Raw genomic sequence first — 21,183 nt, forward strand, 5'->3', positions numbered from 1 at the left:
CAGACAAAAAGCCTCCATTTAACATGGCAGACCAGTCTGCCTGACTCGCACCTGCCTGCTAGTCTGATCCTCTGTTGATTCTAAGACACAAGGTGGCATCCCAGCGTCTTTACAGGTCCCACCCTTCAGTCAAGAGTCAGAAATTCAGCTGAACAAAGCGGTTTTTAATGAAAATGGGCCTGGGTTACAGGTAATGGGGAAGATGAGCTGTCAAAGGGTTCTCTTTGTTCCTCTGAAGTTCTCTTCATTTCTTTAATCCTTTGAGTGCATGCCAAGTCGCTTCAGTTATGCCCAACTCTTTGTGACCCCATGGACTGTAGCCAGCCAGAATCCTCTGCCCATGGGATTCTCCAGGCAAGAATACTGGAGTGGGCTGCCATGCCCTCCTCCTGGGGGTCTTCCTGCCCCAGGGATCCAACTCCCATCTCTCATGACTCCTGCACTGGCAGATGGATTCTACACCACTGGTGCCGGCGACCCACTCGCCACCTGTGCTGTCACATTGACCTGTGAGTATCTTTTGGGGGAGGGGTTACTTACCTTTGGCAATTACTGTCTAGCAAATAAAACTGATATTCTTTAATCTTGTAATCATATAATAAATCCATACAACTAGCTCATTCTGCCCTCTATCTTTCCCATGCCTTTTCCCCTGGAAAAGATCTACTTTTGTTCTTGATGTAGAAGGAGACGTATTTCAAAGGGAGGAAAAGCATTGATGTGATCCTCTAATATGGAATCAATGTTTAGAAAATAGAAAACTATCCTGTCATAAATATAAACCTTTACAATGTCATCATGAATATATTTAAAACAAAATCTGAAGTGGAAAAACACGCTAATTATTTGAAAAAACTTCCATAAGTCTGTTTGAAAAGACAAAGCAGACAGCCTACTGACGTCCAAACACACAAAACCAGGGGGGCTTTCTTGGCATGGTCCTCGTGCTTACGAATCAGTAGCAGGGCCAGGACGTCGGACATGCTGTATGGGATTCTGACACACTTACCTGCCCAGCTGTGTCTACAAGTTGAAGATGATACTCCTGTCCATTTACTGTGATCAATTTTGTGAAAGCTACAGTGAAAAAGGAATTAAAATATTTGTTAGCTAGAAAAAAACGAACTTTAGATCACCGAAAGCTTGAACAATGACAACCAATTAAGCCGAGTCCTTAATAATCTCATAAAACAATCCCAGAAAACAAAAAAGAATGTCTGAGTTAATAGACTCTTCCCTTCTTCCATTATTTAACTAAGCAGTGACGACTGACTAAAACCACTGTCAGGCAAACCGTGCACTATTTTCAAAGAAACTGAAAGCAGACAACACTTGGCGTCTTCTAAGGAGCAGTATGAATGCTCTGCGGACAGTCCTCTTGTGAAAAAGTGGGACATACAGAGTCTGAGGCCTAGAATGAGCCCAGGGCACACAACCTTTCATTAATTTATAGCGAGTCTGGTGTCACAACACAAAGAGCTACTATTAACTGAAGTGCTAAGAACTTCCAGTACATAAAAAATGAACAATTTTATCGAGAAATACAACAGCACAGAAGAGATGTTCTTTGTGAAGTCACCTCTCCGACTTGGCTTAAGGCTGGTAGCAATCTGTCATGACTGCTTTTCCCTATCGGGCGGGGTGGGTGGGAATCAGACTCAAATCACTTAGGGAAAGTCCATAATTCTAAGGAGAAAGATGGCAAACCAATAGAGATGAAAGAGGAGAGAACTATCAATAGTAACAGGATATGAAAAAGTAACCATCTGAACCCCTGGTAAATAAATGGAACAGATTTCTTCTGCACACCCCAGGCCCAGCATCTTGACTCAGCCTGAGTCTTCAATCTCGTGGCTGGCTCCCCACCTGACTGGAGCTGGCCAACAGAATCGACCCCTTGCACCATCGAGAGAGGACCTACTTCTGCCACTCTGTTCCACAGACAAAAGAGAAACCAAAAAGTGACTGACGAAAATCCTGAGAGAAAGCCGCAACAAGGAGGAGAGATCTTATCTCAATGATGAATTTGCCTGGAAGAAAGGGTGGCCCCCAAGAGAAGCCATAATCGAAGAGACTCGTCCTAGCACCAAGTTTTTCTAATGCGACCAGGGCGGGGCTACAATCGGGTAAGCGAGAATCGCACAGCAGACTCCTCAAGCCGACTGCCACACTTTACCATTCCTGTGCCCTTTTTGAAAACCATCACTTCAGTGAAATCGTCACACTGGATGAAAACTGAATCAGAATATATCAAGATAGGGAGTACCCAAGATAAACCGCTTTCATCACGTCTAAGAAAAAAAATGCTCCTGTACCCTTCCCCCACGCTGCAACCTTGAATTTGGGGTGCACAGGGAACTGACTGTGCTCCTGATCCCCGTCAGCTGGGGGCAGCCGTGGTGTGCCTGTGTGAAGACCTGCCTCCCCTCCCCATCACACTCAGGCAGGTGAGACCAGAAGCACATCTGAGACTCGATGGAAGCTCTGTCAGGGACGCTGGTGAGCAAGAAACCTGGAAAAGAACACCGAGACAGAACACTCATCGTTCAGGAACTCTTTCCTGGGGACCGCCAGCACTGTTCCAAATGTTCAAGATACTGCAGTCTCTGACCTCGGTGAGCTGACACCCCAGGAAAGGGAGGAAGAAGCAGACAGAGAGACAGACACACACAATTATCTTTTCTATGAGGAGCATCCAGGGAGAGCTGAAACTGCAAGTGAAAAAGTAAGAAAGTCAAGGAAAAGCGAGAAAGACTAAGCCACTGAGACTGCGAGAACAGTGGGGTGGCGGGGGGGGGGCAAGGCAATGAGCATGCTAGGACGCGGTGAGTAACCTGGTGCGATCTGTATTTAAAGAAAAGATCACTCTGGCTACGCCATGAGTAACTGAGATGGACAAAAATGGATGAGGGACACAGGGAGACCCCATCTAGACTATCATGATCTAAGGACATGGGCCTGGACTGGAGGGGCAGAGATGGAGGGCTGAGAAACGGCGGATTCTGGACGCAGTGCACAGGGAGAGCCAGAGGGTTTTCTCACGGACTGGAAGCAGGTGTGAGAGAATGCAGATCAGGATGACTCCTGAGCTTCTGGCCCGAGCCACCAGCTATCAGCAGAGGGAAGGCCTGGGGGAGTCCCAGCAGGGGTGGGGGTGGGGGGCGCAGTGCGGCTGGGTTTAGTTATGTTCGGTGTGAAAGCCCAGGAAATATCCAAGGGGCAACGGGGGCAGCTAAAGAAAACAGCTGAGCCAAGGGGAGAGACAGGGTCACCGGAGAGCAAGGGTCTAAGCGCCGGGGGCACTTGCGAGGCCGGGTTAGAACGACAGAGGCGAGTCAACCAAGGAACAGGGGAAGTGCTGGCCAGTGAGGGGGCGGACAGAAAAGAAACAGAAAGGAAAGATATTAATAAGTGTTTGAACATTTCATTTCCTAGGAAGAGGATGTAAACCCTCCCACACACAGCAGTGAAGTGAAACTGAAGACCTTCCATCTGCCGCGGGAACACTGCCTCTTCTTGTTACTACAGAAAAAAGGGAAGTGCGATGAGAGGCACGCCTGTCGGTTCCACAGCCCAGGAAGACACTCGACACGACCTCCTGGTGTAGAAGGGAAAGGCGGCCGGCTCCTGCGAGCCTGTCCGTTGGGCTCTCCTCTCTCCCTCCCTTTTCCAATCACTAGAGAAATTACTCCAATTTCCAACCTCAAACCCTGAAACTGCCGCAAGCAAGAGGAACAGCTGCTTACGAGCTAAAGTTAAACCCAATAAGCAAATAAGCAGCATATTAATAAAGGTTTCTAAAATGAGGTACTCACAAAGTAAGATCTGTGTTACTAATGTGTGCTCAGAACTCCTAATGCACAGTCTGCTGGACAAGTTACCCACCATGCAATGCGCGGTGATGTGGTACAATACCTAAGGAGAATCTCCCAACTTCCGGTGAGGAGCTGTACTAACTCACCAACAGTGCTACCTCCAGCCGGCAAAAACTGTGAACTGCTGCTATTTTTCCTTTAAATTATAAACTACCACTGTGAAATTTCATCATATCAATTTAGTTTGAATTGAGTTGTGACTGCAGCCATGAAATTAAAAGATGCTTGCTCCTTGGAAGGAAAGCTATGACCAACCTAGACAGCTTATTAAAAAGCAGAGACATTACTTTTGCTAACAAAGGTCCATCTAGTCAAAGCTATGGTTTTTCCAGCAGTCATGTATGGATGTGAGAGTTGGACCATATAGAAGGCTGAGCGCTGAAGAATTGATGCTTTTGAAATGTGGTGTTGGAGAAGACTCTTGAGTCCCTTGGAGGAGATCCAACCGGTCAATCCTAAAAGAAATCAATCCTGAATATTCCCTGGAAGGACTGATGCTGAAGCTGAAGCTCCAATACTTTGGCCACTTGATGCAAAGAACTGACTCCTTGGACAAGACCCTGATGCTAGGAAAGACTGAGGGCAGAAGGCGATGACGGAGGACAAGATGGTTGGATGGCATAACCGACTCAATGGACATGAGTTTGAGCAAACTCTGGGAGACGGCGAAGGACAGGAAGCATGGAGTGCTGCAGTCCATGGGGTTGCAAAGAGTTGGACATGACTGAGCAACTGAATCACCACTACCGTTACCTTTCATCGTATCAATCTAGTTTGAATTGAGTTGTGGGAGTTAACACTACAGTATATAAGAAAGCACATTGGCAGAGCAGTATTTGGTCTAGAAATTTCTTCAAACTAGAAAATATTACCATGGTTTTATTGATGCTATTCTCTTAAACCCCTGTTAAAAGATGACTGAGTCCCAGAATTTTTGCTTTTGCAGTGATACTTCAGAGATGTGTTACTACTGAATGTTTGCCAGCAACAACCTGGACTAGATTATAAGTTAGGTGTAGTGGTTCCCAGATTTAGGGTACTGTTTTTAAAACCATAAAACCACACATTCATTTATGATGCTGCCAGCAAGTTTACGACAACCATTTCCTTGCTCGTTCCTTGTTTTCCCTGAACAATTTTCTTCCACTACATTGTGGGGGAAAGGGTGGAGGGTTCCTCACTGTTAGTTGGTCAGAAGCCTCATATACGCAACGTGACGTCTGTATATGCCTCATAAGCTTAAATATATTTTTTATTATTTACTTATTTTTGGCTGCACTGGGTCTTCACTGCTCCATGGGCTTTCTCTAGTTGCAGTGAGCAGGAGCTCCTCTCTGGTTGTGGTGATTGGGCTTCCTTTGTTGCGGAGTGTGGGCTCTAGAGCAAGGGCTCAGCAGTCGCTCTGCGGCATGTGAAATCTTCCCGGACCAGGGATCGAACCTGTGTCCCCTGTGCTGGCAGGAGAACTCTTAACCACTGGACCACCAGGGAGGTCCCACCTCATGACCTTTAAGGGACTCATACTCTGACAATCATTTCTGCTCTTGCCGAAAGATTTAATAAATACTGAGAATTCAATCTTTATTACTGAACACTAAGTGTTAGGAAAATATTAAAAATGTGACTAAAGACGATGCTGATAGCCTTCAAGGTAGGATTATATTCTGGTTTTGAGAGAGCATCAAGGTAAGAGAAAGACCCACTTTCATCAGGTCCATTACTTACATACAAAAAAATGTATTTATATACAACATGACTTTCCTTCCAACTCAATTTAAATGGCACAAAGCTACACAATTAGAAGAACCACTTTTAGGGCAGAGCTTGCCATGAAAATTGTCTTCTACAGATAAAATTCCCAAATGAGCCTATCTCTTTAAGGACACAAACTTCAAAATTGCTACGTATAGCAAATATTTAAGAGCAAGGTCATGGGTTATTCTGTCCTTATTCTGACGTTGAGGCAACCTAGCTCGTGTATGTAGCATTCAGATGAATCTGCTCCTCACATTGGCACACTAGTCGATGCCAGCTAAACATATCAACACAGGATGTAGTCAGGACACCTCCTTCCAGAGACTGGCAGGGGTTACCTCAAACCTGGATCTGCCCAGAGTTAGCTCAGCAATCTACAGGCTTTCTTCCCTGCCACCAGCACGCTGGGACGCAAAGGACAGTTGAGTATTTTAAGCCAGAGGCTGGCAAACTCTTTCTGAAAGGGGCCAGACAGTAACTATTTCAGGCTCTTCAGGCCAGATGGTCTCTGAGGCAGCCACTCAACAGCTCTGTGATCGTAGAGCTAAGACGGCCAGAGACAGTGGAGCATACTCTTGGCAGGGCCACGTTCTGATAAAACTTTATGGATCCTGAAATCTGAATTTCACGCAACACTCACATGCCACTATCATTATCATTATTCTTTTGTCTTTTTCAAATATTAAAAAACGTAAAAATCATTCTTTGCTCATGAGCCATACAAAAAGGCAGTGAGGCCTTTGTGACATGCAGGCCATTGTCTGTTACACCTGTTGTGAGCTTCTTTTTTAAGTTTCTTTCTAGCAGGTTTTGGGCAGGAGAAGTCTACAAATCCAGCTGTGAAGAGTCATGAACCTGGCTGTTAAGTCGGCTTCCTGTCTAACATGCCAATCAGACTCTGACAATCTCAGGTTTAAATCTGTAAGCTCCTGGGGAGATTCTAGGTAAGTCCTGGTATCAAGAACCTCAAGACTTGGTTCTGGTGTCTACCTAGGGTTCCATGATAGCCTGAAATAAGACCAGCGTCCAAAACACCAGCTTCCCTGGATGGAAGTGTTCCAGGTTCTCTTCCCTGTTTCCCACAATCTAGGCTTGTGTCACGGGCCTAGAATCCTTCAGGAGGATTCTGAAACCATAGACTGATACTGGACAAAGTAAAGGCTGAGGCTGGTTCTGGTCTTGGGGGCTTTTTTCTGCACATGGCCTAAACGCCAACCAGCTCTGGATGAAACTTTTCAGAAAACGCTGCAAGGGCTCGCTCCAACGCTCAAACAGCTCACTCTCCACAGCCTCTTCTCAAGTCTTTAGAGCTGGAAGGGGCTGTGGGGACTAGTGCTTCTACAAGAGTAAGGTACAAAGGATCTGGAGTGTTTTCATCCTTTCAAGCCTGGAATCACTAGAAAGGGTTACCGTTGAGAAGGGGAAAGAAAAGACTGCATACTCTCTTTTCTTACAGCAGCATCTCTAACAGGAGGTTCCAATGTGGAACTGGATCCTATGGAAATGAGTAACAACTTTGAGATAATGGGATCTGGACATCATTCATTCATTGTGAAGTAAAATTCATTCCGCGTGAAATGGGTAAAGCTTGGAAGTTTTTCTGGGCCCACAGTTGGAGATCTATAGGTTTAACTGAATACCCTTTGCAATCAAAGCCTCCAGGAACACACAGCGGCTGCTGGTAAGCAAAAAGCAGGCTTCTCAGCTTATAAATCCCTGAAAACAATACTTACTATTTTCTATGGTTGGATCGTAGGAGTCAACAAATTGGCCTTCAACAAACTGAATCGTCAACGAGGATTTCCCTATAAAAGAGAGCAACAGCTCAGTATGTATTGGCATATTAAGGTAAAAAAAAAACCTTTAATTGTACTATTTTACTAAAAATAGTCTAAGAGGAATTATATTCCATATATACAATAGGAATTTAAGCAATGAAGCTACTATGAACTAAACATGTCTGTGATATTAACAAACAGTACTGACCAATAAGCATATCACATAGTTTGTTAAAAGTAAACCTTTAAATAAGGTCTAAGCTAATTTCCTCTGGTGTCCTGAAATATGGTTATTAATTTTGAACATAAAGTTAATATAGCATGATTAGTTTCTTTGAGTTCTTCAACTTATGGATGTTATAAGTGTTATCAAGTATAGTTTTTAAAGAGGATAATCTGAAAATGGGCTTCCCTGGTAAAGAATCTGCCTGTAATGCAGGAGACTAGGGTTTGATCCCTGGGTTGGGAACATAACCTGGAGAAGGGAATGGCAACCCACTCCAGTATTCTTGCCTAGAGAATCCCATGGACAGAGGAGCCTGGTGGGTTTACAGTCCACAGGATCGCACAGAACTGGACATGACTGAGCGATTAATACACACACACAACATCTGAAAATATGTGATAAAAGTCTATTTTAAAAACGTTTTGAAGGTAGAAATTCTCTCTCAATCATTCAACATTGAAGGCCTTGTAATGCCTGGCACACAGAAGAAAATTAAGAAATGTTCTGACTTCACAAAATCACCAGTAGTAATTGCGCCTGTATGTTAACAAATCAAGAACCAGCCTTAAGTTCGCACCCCTCTACTGTCAATAAATTTCTGCTGGAGGACTTGAGAACAGGGTACCCTGTGAAGAAAGAGGGCAAGGCCACATTACAGCCGTCCCACTGAACCCCGGGGGATTGGTTCCAGGACTCCCCTCAGACACCAAAACTCAAAGATACCTAAGTCCCTCGTGTAAAATGGTGTAGTATCAATGAACTTACAAAACAGAAATAGACTCACCGACCCAGAAAACAAATTTATGGTTACCAAAGGGGGAAGGTGGGGGGGGGGATCTATTAGGAGTTTGGGACTAGCAGATATAAACTATAAACAATAATGTCCCACTGTACAGCACAGGGAATTATATCCAATATCCTGTAACAGACTATAATGGAAAAGAATATGATAAAGAATATATATATAACTGAATCACTTTGCTGTACACCTGAAACTAACATACATCTCTAGATTACTTATAATACCCAATAATACAAAGTAAATACCATGTAAATAGTTGTCAGTGTGTAACAAATTCAAGTTCTGCTTTGTGGGACTTTCTGGAATTCGTCCCTCAACCCAATATTTTCCAGCCGAGGTTGGCTGAACCCCTGGATGTGGAACCTGCGAATATGGAGGGCAGACTGATTTTATCGGCAGGAAATAGGAAGTGGTCCCTCCCTAATTTCACTCCAAACCCTTCCTTCTCTCGCGTCCTCAGAGCATTATTAAACACCCATCTTATGGGCTTGCTGTATCTCATGGAACTTCCACCTCAAAGGATGTTCAGGGAGGGCCAAGGAGAGAAGTTTGGTAAGACTAGTTTCACACTTCTGGGGTTTGGGTGGTGCCCACCTCCCTCCAGACCACAGAGAGGTGTGGTTCAAACTTTCACACCAAAGGCAGTCCCCACATTCTCCAACTAATAAACACACGAGCTTCAAAGTCAGGGCTGTGGGAGACGACGAGAAAAGCCCCAAGCTGGCAGGCCTCTCTGGATGCATGTGCAGTAAGCACAGTTCAGAGCATCTTTAGGATGGCTAAAAACTGAAATTGTTCTCTATAAAGCAGTCTACAAGAGCTTCTGAAAATTAAATGTTAATTCCCTGCTTAAAACCCTTACTGCCATCAGAATACGCCCCACCTCCAAACCACAGCCCACCTCCCTACTGCACCTGCTGCGCCCACCCCCACCCCCAAGTGAGTGAAGTCGCTTGGTCGTGTCCAACTCTTTGCCCCATGGTCTATAGCCTACCAGGCTCCTCTGGTCCATGGGATTTTCCAGGCAAGAGTACTGGAGTGGGTTGCCATTTCCTTCTCCAGGGGATCTTCCCGACCCAGGGATGGAACCTGGGTCTCCTGCAGTTCAGGCGACACACTCTATCTGAGCCACCAGGGAAGCTCGGTCGTATCCTTCCATCTTCATATCCACCCCCACCCCCAAGCTCCAGTCATATCCTTCCATGTTCACCAAGTTCCTGGCGCCTTCATGCCTTTGTCCCAGCCACCCCACCTCCATCTCTGAATGTACACACTTTTATTGCTATTCTGGCCTGAGTTCAAACATCCCTAAGACCGCCCAACCAGAGGTGGCACCCACTCCCTGCCAGTCACTCTCTCATAGCTGTCTTGTTTTCTTTCTTTTTTGTACTTAAAGTTGTCTGAAAGGATCTTCTTTCACTAATCAGTCAACCAAGACAAGTGCAGTGCCTGACACACTGTAGACACACGTGCTCAGACCTTTGAAGGGCACGCTCACACTCAGATCACAAAAGATGTCAATTTATATACATGACTAGGAAACAGGTCAACAGAAATTATTGGGTTGGTCCAAAAGTAATTGCAGTTTTGCACTGCTGGAATCGGCCATTTGATATTGGAGTACATTCTTAAATATGGTTATGCTATACATCATTTTAACGTGCGTTTCTTGCTTTATGCTTTGGTTTCTTATTCTACTTCAAAATGGGTCATAAAGCAGTGGTGACGACTTGCACCATCAACGATGCATCTGGCCCAGGAACTGCTAACGAACGTACAGTGCAGTGGTGGCTCAAGAAGTTTCGCAAAGGAGACGAGAGCATGGAAGATGAGGAGCGTGGTGGCCGGCCATCGGAAGGTGACAAGGACCAATGCAGAGCAATCATCGAAACGGATCCTCTTAAAACTACATGTGAAGTTGCTGAAGAACTCAACGTTGACCATTCTATGGTCGTTTGGTATTCAAAACAAATTGGAAAGGTGAAAAAGCTCAGTAAGCGGGTGCCACATGAGCAGACCGAAATTCAAAAAACTGTCATTTTAAAGCGTTGTCTTAAGTCTACACAACAACAACGAACCATTTCTCTATCGGGTTGTGATGTGTGACGAAAAGTGGATTTTATACAACTGGCAGTGACCAGCTCAGTGGTTGGACTGAGAAGCTCCAAAGCACGTCCCAAAGCCAAACTTGCACCAAAAAAGGTCATAGTCACTGTCTGGTGGTCTGCTGCCCGTCTGATCCACTACAGCTTTCCGAATCCTGGCGAAACCATTACATCTGAGAAGCACATTCAGCAAATTGATGAGATGCACTGAAAACTGCAAGGCCTGCAGTCGGCACTGGTCAACAGAAATGGCCCAAGTCTTCTCCATGATGACTCCCGATTGCACGATCAAACACCTCAAAAGTTGAACAAATTGGGCTATGAAGTTTTTGCCTCATCTGCCATATTCACCTGACCTCTCGCCAACCAACTACCACTTCTTCAAGCATCTTGACAACTTTTTGCAGGGAAAATGCTTCCACAACCAGCAGGAGGCAGAAAATGCTTTCCAAGAGTTCATCGAATCCTGAAGAACAGGTTTTCATGCTACAGGAATAAACAAAGTTAGCTCTCACTGGCAAAAATGTGTTGATTGTAATGGTTCCCATTTTGATTAATAAAGATGTGTTTGAGCCTAGTTATAATGATTTAAAATTCATGGCCCGAAATCACAATTATGTTTGCACCAACCTAGTAAGAAACACGTGTCTAGTCTGTTTTGGTGTCTGAGGTCTGGCCTGCCTGTGACAGAGCTGCAGCGGTCGCCCAGCAATGCCATATACTTCAGATGCACTGTGGTCAAAAGAAACCATGCTATATTGGTATCGCACTCTGTGCCTACTGCCCTGGGTTTCTGTATGTTTGTTTTTTTCTTTTGCTTTGTTTTTCCTAAAGGGACACACACATCCCAGCCTTAGCTCATGTGTGATTTTGTATTTTAAGAGGAAAGAGTATGTCCACAGAGGAAATGTTTTGACTTGGAGAAAATTTTGATGAGGGAGATGGTAACACCTGACCTAGGTTAGGTGAGATACTAGCCCCTTGAAGGAACATTTAGCTCAAAATATAACAAAACTCTTTTATGCAATGGAAGCAGCAAGAAGAAAAACAAACAAACACCTCTTTTATAAGTTAGAAAGGCTGAAAAGTTTTGAAGAATTTTAAAAAAAGGAATTAAAAATGAATTTAAAACTTTTTCAAAGTAGAATTGGATTAAAACCAATGAGAGAAGGTGTGTTATGCTATATATGTTAAGCTTCCCCAAAGAGGGAAACCAGTAGGAAACACTGGATTAGATAGTAATAAACCATAATGTGTTGGCACCAGATAAGTCTCAACAGCCTTACTTGCAGGGGTGGGGTGATGGGAACAGCTTCACAAATTATTGAGTCAATTTCTGAAGCGACAACCAAATTGAAAGAAGTTACACACAGTAAGGGATGCCCTGGTGGCTCACACAGTAAAGAATTTGCCTGCAATGTAGGAGACCCGGTTTCAGTCCCTGGGTTGGGAAGATCCCCTGGAGCAGGGCATGGCAACCCACTCCAGTATTCTTGCCTGGAGAATCCCACAGACAGAGGAGCCTGGTGGCCTACGGTCCATGGGGTCGCAAAGAGCTGGACACAACTGAGCGACTAACACTTCTTCACTTCTTTTACACACAGTAAACAAGACAGCATGAGATAAAGTGCGAAAACACAGGTATAGATAACCAGTGCACCACACTGAAAAAATATAATTATGGGCACATATCCAATGAAAGTTCCCTATTTATATTTTTATAAAGGGCATAAGTTACTTGACAGGCTAAATGAACATTTAACTGGAAAACACAAGTAATTATTCTGACAAAAGCAGACAATGTAGTTCAACTCAGATCACAGGTATGCTGATGGCAAACTCTCCTTTTCAGGAGTAACTGGGACACTAGAGTTGAAACCCCAGCTCCCCAGGGAGCAAGCTGGACTCCACTCAGACTGGTCACTGGACAATGGGATTATTCATGAGCAGAAGTAGGACTGAGGAAAAGCTAGGTCTCCCTTGGGTCTTCCATCCTTGGACTCTCCCCTAAGGGGAGATCATTAAATACTTCAATTAAGAAGGAACAGGAAGGTCCTATTTGCAGACCTGACATAGTGGTCTACTGTTTCCATTCAAAAGTAGAATTATAAGATAACTAGGGCTAAAATCGTTACAAGTCAGCACTAAACGATAACTATTCTCAGTAAGTCAATCCCATACCTCAGTGCTCTCAGTCCTGCTTCTAGTCACTCCTGGCTTTGAGAGGTGCCCTCACCAACCTCATCCTCCAAACCAGCCATTCAGCACCCCGGTCAAGTTCACAAGCAGGCTGCTTGCAGCAGCTACCAGAGACTTTGCTAATCTGCAGCAAATTATGTTCTCTACTTGATCGCCTTTCAAAGTCTGCCCTCATAATAAGTTCACACATTTATTTTGGCTTTTGTCCTTATCCAATTCAGATACTGAAACACTAGTTATTTCCTGAAGATGGTTCAACAATGGTCATGCTCTCAGAAGGTGCATTAAGTTTTAAATCTGAAGAGAATCTCAACTCTGGATCAACATTTGGAGAAATGTTACATGAAAACAATACAGGCGTGATCTGAGAGGAAAGGAAAAGCAGCAAGTGCCCAGATGAGGGTTTATCAATACAGAGACAGAAATCACTCATTTTATAACAGTACTATCTTTAAAATGTTTGAAAGTAACACATTTCAATACCCCACATCTATCTTCCAAATAGTTTCCCTGCAAACTAAGAACCACCTCAGTTTTAAAAATCATAAAAATTATTTTTAAAGTTTCTTCTGAACTTTTTTTACCAGATCAAAAACAGCACTGCCATATTTATATGTATTTTGCAATGGTGATTCAGCATACTAAGTTTTTTCACCCAGTATTTTCACAACAGAAGATAAACCTTCAAGGTTGTTAACTGAATCTCACATGTCATGGCTGTTACAAAATGGGCACTATTTATATAAATGTTTTAGTAGTTCTCAGATTAATTTTGAATGACTTTTCATGTTTATTGTCCAAAAAGAAAAACACTTAAGTATCACTCCCTATCCCCTCCCTGACCCTAAACCAGCACTCCCTGGAATAGCAGTCACAAGAGCACAGGGATAAAATGGGGAGGAGTAGGTTTCAATCTGCTAGGCTGTCAAGTCCTTGGGAAGAAGGGTCCATCAGGACCAAAGGCATGGATCCGGGACACAACCCATGCCAAGAACTGCTTTCATTTCCCTGAGTCCTTGAACTCACCGTACAGGACTTTGATGACCATGCAGATGAGCTGTCCAAGCTCACTGGTCCTGCCACCAACAACCATCTCCACACCATAAAACACCCAGATAACTCCACCTCCAACATCTGCACTTCCTAGCACCCTCACCTTCTGACTCCCATCACCTAATCCAGCCCATCACTGGAAGCAATGTTGTCCAACTAGGGGTCATAGCCCCCCTAGATCATGAAATCAATATACTCAACAGAGCTATGGCCAGCACTGTTTTTAAAGAAACAGGCACACCAGAGTGGACTGCAAATAATAAAGTCACCATGAAACTAACAGTTACATAAACGCTTATGTCTGGGGTAAAATGTGTTTCTTACTACAGGTTGAAGCCAAAAAAAGTTAGAGACATATGAGTCTCTGATTCTCTTGAATCTCCACTCTCTACCACGGCTCACCTCCTTCCCTAAGGTTTAAGCTCCAAGATAAATCACTATGCGCTATGATGCAATGCTCTTTTATCAGAACCTGCCGATTTCCTTTCTCTGGGCTCTCCCTGGGCTCGCTGAGAAATCTTCTGGTCTCAATCTAATCTTTGGCCTTTTCCTGAGCCTGTTGAGCTCAGCTGCAGCTGTGTAGGCTGGCAACAATCTCCAGCTGTGCCACCCTCCCCCGGTCCCCTCTTTAGGAATCCTTTCTGGGGGTGTCCCTTCCCTAGCAGTCAAGTGTGGTTCTGGCAGCGTCACAGGGTAATTTATTACAAATGCAAATTCTTGAGCCCATCCAAACCTCCTGGATAGGAGTACTTTTTTTTTTTTTTAATATATTTATTTTTAGCTGCATCGAGTTGCTACAAGTGGATTCTTGCTTGCGGCCTCGGTGGCTTAGTTGCCCCGCGCCATGTGGGGTCTTAGCTCCCCGACTAGAGATCAAACCCGAATCCCCTGCATTGGAAGGTGGATTATTCACCACTGGACCACCAGGAAGTAAGTCCTCCCGCCCCAGATGGGAATATTAATAACCCCCGCACTCATTTGCTGCACTCTGAAGTTTAAGACTCCCTCCCCCTCAGGCAACAAGCTCAAATCTGACCATTCCAAATCAACTACCTCCTCCAGCCTGAAGGGTCTTCCCGAATCCTCCAGTTCCTCGCAGCAGCTCAGGTCAGAAGCATTTAAAGCACACACATACTGGGCAGGGAACTAGGATACAGCTGTGATCACCAGCTGGGGCTGAACCTTAAAGGTCACAGCCGTGACCTCGTCTTCCACTCACCCTCGTCTTGGCTCCACGCACATCAGACAGTGTGCAGGGAGCACTGGGCTGTGCAAGGCAGCCCGTCTGCCCAGCCCTCTTCACACTGTCACCTGGAGGCTGAGGAAGCGGTCAGCATACCCTCCTTTCCACAAAGCAATTCCAGCGCCTGGCTCTAGATCCCACCCTCTCCTGGTCTCCTCCACACCGTCCTCCTGAAACACTTCTGAACTCACTCTTCGTTTCTCCACTGGTTTGCTCCAATCCATCTGGTTTTTCACATGCCTCTGAAATACTTATTAAGTCTGTTTAAAAATCCCAGGCAGTATATTCTAACTTACATTCCTCTTCTGTTCTCAGGGTTGGAGAGAGACTTAGCTGGACGCTGTAGCTGTTGGGTGCTGCCTGCTGGACCAGAGATGAGTGCTCAAGACACAAACTGATCTGTGACTTAAAGCTCTACCCACTAACCCAAGGGAAACGCAACCGTGGGGACGCGTGTGACCTGTATGTCCTGTGGTCATCTGACCACAATACCTGACAAAAAGTGGGTAGCCTTTGGTGTCAGGAGCTTTTAGTTAACAGTCAGGAAAACAGAGGCTAAAGCTATGGAAGCAATGAAGGAAGAGAAACAGCACTTTCATCTTACAAAACAAATCAAGGGACAGTGACAGTCTGCAACTCAGAACAATTCCAAGTAAGCCCTGGCCTGAGGCAGGCTGGGACTTCTGGCTGTCCATCTCTGCAGGGACCAGAGGCCGCACGGCCACTCAGCTGCAGGTGCTGTTCTCCCCGCCCACCTGCCAGAGCTCAACGGGGACACTACTGGCTTTCTTACTGTGCCGCTGGAGAAGACTCCTGAGAATCCCCTGAACTGAAAGGAGACAAATCAGTCAATGCTAAAGGAAACTAACCCTGAATATTCACTGGAAGGATTTACGCTGAAGGTGAAGCTCCAACACTTTGGTCACCTGATGTGAAGAGCCGACTCACTGGAAAAAGACTCTGACACTGGGAAAGATCGAAGGCAGGAGGAGCAGGGAGTGACAGAGGATGAGACGGTTGGATGGCATCAGTGGCAAGCTCCGGGAGACAGTGGAGGACAGAGGAGCCTGGAATGCTGCAGTCCACGGGGGTCGCAAAGAGTCGGACACAACTGAGACCAACTATAACAACCGACACTGAAACCTTGATTTCCAGTTTCATCAGTTAGAGACAGAAGTGCCGGACTAGGCACTTTGTAAAATAAGGAGGAGCAACCCTCAATCTGTCCAAGCACCTTTTTTCCTCCCAGTTCTGTGTCCAAACAGTTGTATTTTCTACCGTGTCAAGCTTGATAACATTTCGTTCTATTCTGAAGCCCGAGTTTTCAAAGCCCTGACTATGGGTTGATTCATTAATTTACTCAAATATCTACGAAGCAGCTCTTGGTGGGCTGTACGAGTCAGACACGACTGAGCATAGAGCACACACATCCCAGGCATATTTGTAGGCACTGGGATCTATCACCAAACAGACAGAAACCTTTCTCTGGTGTGTAAGTTCTAACAGTGAGAAGTACATTAAAAAAAAAAAATGATGGGACTTCCCTAGTGGTCCAGCGGCTAAGACTCTGTGCTCTCAACGCAGGGGACCCAGGTTTGATCCCTGGTTAGGGAACTAGATCCCACATGCTAAAACTAAGAGTTTCCATGCTGCAACTAAGACCTGGTACAGCCAAAATAAATAAATAAATATTAAAAAAAAAAAAGATAAGCACAAAAAATGCAGTAAATTTAGAGAAAATATGCATTTGTTACCTGTAAACAAAAGGATAAAATAAACAATTACCATGATTTTTTAAACTAATGAATGAATGGATCTAAGCAACAATAAGGAGCAGCTATTAATGCCACAAAAAGAGAAATAACCAGATATTATGGGTCTCCTGAGGCAAACAGAGACCTTTAACCTGGAAGCAATTTTAAGAAGGTTGGAGAAGGAAAAAGAAAAAGAAACCACCTAAATCTAACCCAACTGTTAGGTTTAACTGCCAATTTACAGGAAATAACAGGGGACAAATGCATGCCTTGAATCCTATGGGATGCAACAGGAAAACCCAGGATCTAGGTAACGCGTCAGGACCCCCATGAGTCAGAATTCCCTGGGGTGGGCCCATGTGTCAGTATGTTTCTAACGCCTCCAGGGATTCCAGCGTGTTTGAAGTTTGAAAATCAGCAGGGTTTCCCTAATGTTGAAGGAGTTCTCCCAGGGACCATGTTAAAGTGTAGATTGTTCATCTATTCGATCTGGGGTGGGGGGTGGGGCTTTCCATTTCTAACAAGCTCCCTGATGATACTGATCTCCAAACCAAGCTCTCAAGTTTAGAACTCTGCACTCCAGAATTACCTAGGGAATTCCAAAAACTACTGGCGGGGCCTCACCCCCAAGCAATTCTGATTAAATTAGTAGAGGTGCAGTAGGATGAGGGGATTTTTAAAAGCTCTCTGAGTGATTCTAATGGGCCACAAGTTTGAGAACCAGTGGATCAAGGTCAAGGATGGCAGAAAGAGAGATGGAAGAAACTCTGTTCTGGAGCTGACTGACACTCAATCAACCGCCAGTCTTCCATTTATATGAATGAATACCCTTTCCTTGGACTTCTCAGGTGGCGCTAGTGGTGAAGAACCCACCTGCTAATGCAGGGAACATAAGAGATGCAGGTTCAATCCCTGGGTCAGGAAGAAACCCTGGAAGAGGGCATAGCAACCCACTCTGGTATTCTTCCCTGGAGAATCCCATGGACAGAGGAGCCTAACGGACTACCAGGCTACAGTCCATGGGTCGCAAAGAGTCAGATACAACTGAAGCAACCTAGCACACACATGCATCCTTTTCTTATTCTTTAAGCCAGCACAAGATAAATTACTTTGCAGTCAAAAGCAACCTAATTGACTGCAATATTACTGCAGTTAGAAATGAAAATTTAAGTATCTTCTTTTGAAGATCACTCAGATCACTCCTCTTCTATTTGATAAATTTGAATTTTAGAGTGATAGGAGTCTTCTCTGAATTAAGAAACATTACTTATCACTTGACTCTACACCCACTCATAACTGACAGAACCTAGAAGTAAAATTACTCAAGAACTTAGGTCTTTGTAAAAGAAACAAACATCAGTGATGCCTTCTAGTAACTGTCTTGAATGATCCTCAGAAGATCCCAGAGCCAGAAACTTAAAAGAAAGCTGCCCACCAAGCATGGGGTGGTGGGGTCCATATTTTTTGTATGTTTGGGATGGGGGCGGCAAAAGGGACAGGACAGGGCTCAGTCACAGATGCCCTACCAGGAACCAGTGACAGATTTGATTTGCTTGGGCTCCAAAATCACTGCAGATGGTGACTGCAGCCACGAAATTAAAGACGCTTGCTCCTTGGAAGGAAAGCTATGACTAACCTAGACAGCATACTAAAAGCAGAGACATTACTTTGCCGATAAAGGTCTGTATAGTCAAAGCTATGGTTTTTCCAGTAGTCATGTATGGATATGAGAGCTGGACTATAAAGAAAGCTGAATGTCGAAGAATTGATGCTTTTGAACTGCGGTGTTGAATATGACTCTTGAGAGTTCCTTGGACTGGAAGGATATCAAACTAGTCAATCCTAAAGGAAATTAGTCCTGAATATTCATTGGAAGGACTGATGCTGAAGCTGAAACTCCAATGCTTTGGCCATGTGATGTGAAGAACTAACTCATTGGAAAAGACCCTGATCCTGGGAAAGACTGAAGGCAGGAGAAGGGGATGACTGAGGATAAGGTGGTTGGATGGCATCACTGACTCAACAGACATCAGTTTTAGCAAGCTTTGGGAGCTGGTGAAGGAGAGGGAAGCCTGGAGTGCTGCAGTCCATGGGGTTGCAAAGAGTTGGGACACAACTGAGCAATTGAACTGAACTGAACCAGGAACCAAACAAATGCCTCACAAGAGGGTCCTGGACAGGGGCCAGGTGAAGGCCAATGAAAGAACCCCAAAGAAAGGAGTGGTAAAGATGGATGGCAGAGGGAGTTAAGAGGAGAACAACTCTAAAACCAACCTGCAATCCCAAATTCCCAACCACACAAAAACCCTCACTGCTAAGAAAAAACAGCCATCAGAGCATTTGGAATAGATGAATTTAATCTTATAAAGACTCCAAAGACTCTAACAAAAATATGCCAAGAGTTTCCAGAGATTATCCAAGGCATCACTTCTACTTTTAAAAACTTATAAAAAAGGGTCTTCCCTGGTGGCTTAGGGGTAAAGAATCCTCCTGCCAATGCAGAAGACACAGGTCTGACCTCTGATCCAGGAAGACCCCACAGGCCATGGAGGAACTAAGCCCATGCGCCACAACTACTGAACCTGCTCGCCTAGAGCCTGCGCTCTGCAACAAGAAGCCACTGCATGGGAAGCCCTTGCTGCAACTAGAGAAAAGCCCATGCGGCAATGCAGACCCAGCACGACCAAAATAAATAAATAAAATTAAAAAACAAAAAACTTATGAAAAAAACAGGTTAAACACGATCAAGTGATTATGAAAAAACTTCTTTTTCACAAACACCTTGTTTAAAAAATCCTAGGCAACATCTTTTGAAATACACTTCTATTTCACATAAAATACATTTCAAGGAAATAATGGAATAACTGTGGTTATATCTACAGGGCAGAAAGCATTCACCACTGAATAATCATCTTTTCCCACTTCCAGACTCCAAACATCATCTCTTAACCGCAGTCTTGGGGGGCAGGGGTTGATGAGTGTACTAGTAACTAAAAATCACAGTACATCCCGGCACCAAGGAAACAATTAGTAGAAACAGCACTGTGGGTTAAGGTTCAGGATTTGAATTCAGATTATGGTGTGAACCCCAGTATGCCGCTGTGCCCTAAACTCTCACGTGTGTGATGACTACTTGAAATCACAAATACAAAGCATAGGTGACTATAGTAATCACCTGTAAATGATCACCTGTAAATGATCACCTGTAAATGATCACTAAATTCTAACACAGCATTCCAAAGCCAATGAAGCTTTTCCCAAATTATGATCACCACAGTAAGATTCTATGACAATCTATAAAAGATGTCAGTGCAATACACCTGATTGCCACCTATAAGGATCCTGTATCCTTAAAAGAGAGAAAAGCACCCATGAGAAAAGTATACACACACACCCTCCATAGGACTGGAGAGTGTTATTGCTGGTTTTTTTTTTTTTTTTAAAAAGGAACCACCAAAGGTTTTCCACTTAATCCTATTAAAAACAAAAACAAAAACAACAACAAAAAATGGAGAATTTTCAATCATTAGAGGGATGTGAGAAGGTGAAAGACCAGGAAGATCAGGATGAAATTCTGAAAAATGGACTAGAAATGAAAAATGCAGATTTTAACCTGCTTCAAAGTAACTATTTATTACAAACCAAAAAAGGGGAAAAAAAGGAAAAATTAATCTGTAAGGTAAACAAAAACTTCAGTGTGGTACTGGCTGGCATAATGACAATATACAGATGAATGGAACAAAATACAGGCCTTGGAAATAAACCCAGATGTATAAATGATAAGCTGATTTTGGATAAAGGTGCAAAGCAATTCAAAGGGAGAACCACCTTTTCCAAAGAAGTGTGCTGCCACAGCTGGATGTCAATATTAAAACAGAAGGAACCCGCTGCATCTCATACCAAGTCTAGGATGAGAAAATGGATCACAGATCAAACTGTAAAAGACCAAACCTAAACTATGAAACTTCTAGAAGAAAGCAGAGGAGAAAAATCCTTGTGACTTTGAGTCAAGATTTCAAAAGTGCAATCCATAAACAAAAAAAGGATATAGTGGACTTCATCAAAATGAAAAATGGTCAGTGATAAATCTTGTTGAGGGAGTAGAAAAGACAAGCCACAGACCTGGAGAAAACAGGTGCAAAACATACTATTTGACAAAGGGCATGAATCAGGGTTATGTAAGAAACTCTCAAAATTTAACAGCAAGAAAACAACCCAATTAAGTGGATGAACAACAGATTTGAACACTTTAACAAGGAAAATGTTCAAATGGCAAGCAAGCTCATGAAATGATGCTTATTATTATTCATTAGGAAAATGCAAATATAATCATAGTGATTAAAATGTCTAATTAAAAATGCCTACCATAAAAAATACTGACAATGCCAGTACC

The 21,183-nt window shown here is 43.9% G+C and overlaps 1 protein-coding gene and 1 non-coding gene across 2 annotated transcripts in view; one reads left to right on the top strand and one right to left on the bottom strand.

The window, feature by feature from the left end:
- The window catches only part of RHEB (Ras homolog, mTORC1 binding), a 54,619-nt gene that overhangs the window by 15,278 nt on the left and 18,158 nt on the right, over positions 1-21,183 (bottom strand). The window contains exons 2-3 of the mRNA XM_081533497.1: positions 7,364-7,435; positions 1,010-1,077 (exon numbers count right to left, since the gene is read on the bottom strand). Of these exons, the coding sequence (XP_081389623.1) occupies positions 1,010-1,077; positions 7,364-7,435 (140 nt within the window). The remainder of the gene's footprint in view (positions 1-1,009; positions 1,078-7,363; positions 7,436-21,183) is intronic.
- On the top strand, positions 16,578-16,650 carry TRNAE-CUC (transfer RNA glutamic acid (anticodon CUC)). Its single transcript has one exon. It is a non-coding gene; the product is annotated as a tRNA-Glu (tRNA).

Source organism: Giraffa tippelskirchi, chromosome 10, assembly GCF_054371585.1.
Source record: "Giraffa tippelskirchi isolate mGirTip1 chromosome 10, T2T-mGirTip1v1.2.pri, whole genome shotgun sequence".
NCBI classification, from domain to species: domain Eukaryota; kingdom Metazoa; phylum Chordata; class Mammalia; order Artiodactyla; family Giraffidae; genus Giraffa; species Giraffa tippelskirchi.